At 29.6% G+C, this 2682-nt stretch overlaps 1 protein-coding gene across 1 annotated transcript in view; it reads right to left on the bottom strand.

The window, feature by feature from the left end:
• LOC106784114 (fasciculation and elongation protein zeta-2) overlaps positions 1-2682 on the bottom strand; it is a 13520-nt gene continuing 10838 nt past the window's right edge. The window contains exons 3-8 of the mRNA XM_014743264.1: positions 1927-2049; positions 1638-1794; positions 1430-1538; positions 959-1297; positions 347-412; positions 1-253 (exon numbers count right to left, since the gene is read on the bottom strand). Coding sequence (XP_014598750.1) covers positions 237-253; positions 347-412; positions 959-1297; positions 1430-1538; positions 1638-1794; positions 1927-2049 — 811 coding nt within the window. The 3' untranslated portion in view covers positions 1-236. The remainder of the gene's footprint in view (positions 254-346; positions 413-958; positions 1298-1429; positions 1539-1637; positions 1795-1926; positions 2050-2682) is intronic.

Here is a 2682-nt window from a genome sequence, read left to right on the forward strand (position 1 = left end):
ATATATATGTATATAAATTAAGACTAGATGAGAATATCAGGTTACCACTTCTAATCCTACAGCCAATACACATTGAGTGTAATATTTAAAATACAACTCAGAAGCAAGAATGGTTGTTTCAAATATAACAACGCACGCGGCACGACGATGGTATGCAGAGCATTGGCAAGAAGAAGAGAGCGCAATCATTGTTTTGGATTTTTGAGTATCTTCGAAGGAAATTGACTGTACACTCACTAAGTAGGACATAGAACTAAAAAAGATAAAAGTTATGTTAGATTTTTCCTAAAAGTAATCGTTATCTATTTCTTAGAAAAAGAGATAATAACTCTTCCCAGTTATTCACCTTTGAGAATATAATCCGTTAGCAAAGTTGGTACAGTTGGACTATCTTCGCTAATCGCTTTCAATACTGCAAACAAAATATTTGGTTAGAATAATAATTTGTACAGATTATTTAATAGAAATATAAATAGATAAATAGATTCATAATTATACATTTTTTTTTAATTTTTATAATTAATGCTTATTCACATATATTTCAATAAGAGTAGTTTGTAATAACTTTCATATTAGGTCATCATTCTATATATATAAAAAAATATAGAAAAATAAGTATATATAAAGATAAATAGATATTCAGTCTATATATATATATATATATATATATATATACATAAAGATAAGTAGATATCTCTTGTGTATACAAGGTGGTTCAAATTGTAAAGCTGCAAGCCTAAAAATTCTCCAAAAAGAATAACTGATTTTTAATATTACTTAACCCTTTCGTTACGACATGCTTTAAAGCGAGTATCGTTCCATATAAATTCGTTTGTAGATATGTATCGTACAACCCCTATTTGAATCGGGTGAGATTTTTGCACGGATGGTCCGTATATACGAAAAAGTTAAATAACATTTTATAAATAGATAAAAAAAAGAAATATGTTAAAATTACTTTTAATAAGGACTTGCAGAGCCTGATTATCCGGTGGTCCGCTATCCGTGTTATATGGAATGACGGTGGTCAAATATTTGGATTCTTGCAAGGACCTATGTTGAGGTAACGGACTAGTACCATTTTGCATTTGGTTTTTCTTCTTTGTAACGTGATGTTGCCTACGTCGATTTTGTACTGCTAATAAAAGAGAAATGAATTGATTTTTCAATTCCTTCTCGTATTCCAATTCATCCCGAAGTGCAAGTTCAGCAATCAGAGTCTCGCTCAATGCAGCTACGAGAGATTCCATTTCTCCTAATAACTCGGTAAGTTGATTCGAGGTCAATTGTTTCAATTCTGAAATATTATACATTTGTAATATTTTATAATAATATATAGTATATATAAATATAATTCGATGAATATAATCAAATCAAAGAGATATATTTTTCTTATATATTTGATATTGTTAGAGAATAAATAGTATACTTTTTTCGTGCAAAGGTGAGCCGAGAACTTCTCTACTCCTTTCCAAAGCCTCGTCACTGTCAAGCAAGGACCCATCTGAATCGGGTGTTCTTTCCATAGACGGACTCTCCTAAAATATTTAATAATAAATAAGAATCGTTATATATATATCTCTTGCTAATTGGACAAAATAACATTAATGAATTTTCGAGATACTTTTTGTGTATACCTGCATTATGTCATCTATTTCACGAAGCACTTCTTCGGCTGTTTTCAAGGGTTCCTCTGGGCTATGAGTATCGGTACTGCTAGATAAAATCAAAGCGTGCATATCCAAATCCGTTGCTACAGCCTCGTCCTCGCTACTTAAATCTTCTAATTCGGGTCTGAAGATTTTAAAACAAAAAAAAAACACACACAAACTAGTAAGATAAATGAACCAATAAATCGTATAGATTTCTTGTAGCATTTTTCTTTTTTTTGTATTTTTTTTTTCTATTTATTAATTCGTTTTGTACCTTTCCAATGAAATTGGTGCCTCGTTGAGATTCAATGCTGGCATGTGCATTTTTCTAGCATAAGATTTGCTCCAGTCTATCGGTAAGATGTTGCCAAAAGTACCAGTGATAGTCCACCACATCCTACACAAAAGATAATCATCAATATCATAATCAGTGGTCGTGGGAGATACACGTTGCGGTAAAAGATATGTCTTCTACTCCAATTACGCGTACCATCATCGCATTAGCTGACTCATATCCTCCTTTTCGCGATATCACTGTGTGTATCACGAATAACTCACCATTAGTCTGAATTTCCACGAGCTTTCGTAATTAAACACGTCTCGTCATTTCCAATAATAATATCACGTAGCCAAAAAGGTACACTCCCTTATATGTATGTATATAGATATCTATATAGGAAGTTCCCAAGAAAGAAAAAACAAAAACGAAAGAGAAAAAGAACAAGTAAAAAAAATTAAATAATAATAATAATAAATAAATAATGAGAGTAATATAAATTATCAATGTTATTATTATTTATTGTGAAGGTAATTGAAAAAAAAAATTTGATATTATTATTAAATGCATAATTAAAATTGATATCAATGATGAGAACGATTGAAGATAAATGATGACGATGATGATAATTTTATAAAGACAAAAAATTCGAATAATAATAATAATAATTAATCAATTATTACAATAAATAATAAATGTAGAATGATTTATTTTCGAGGTAATTGAAAAAAAAAATTTGATATTATTATTAAA

Source organism: Polistes canadensis, unplaced genomic scaffold, assembly GCF_001313835.1.
Source record: "Polistes canadensis isolate GaletaPanama2010 unplaced genomic scaffold, ASM131383v1 scaffold_30, whole genome shotgun sequence".
Lineage (NCBI taxonomy): Eukaryota > Metazoa > Arthropoda > Insecta > Hymenoptera > Vespidae > Polistes > Polistes canadensis.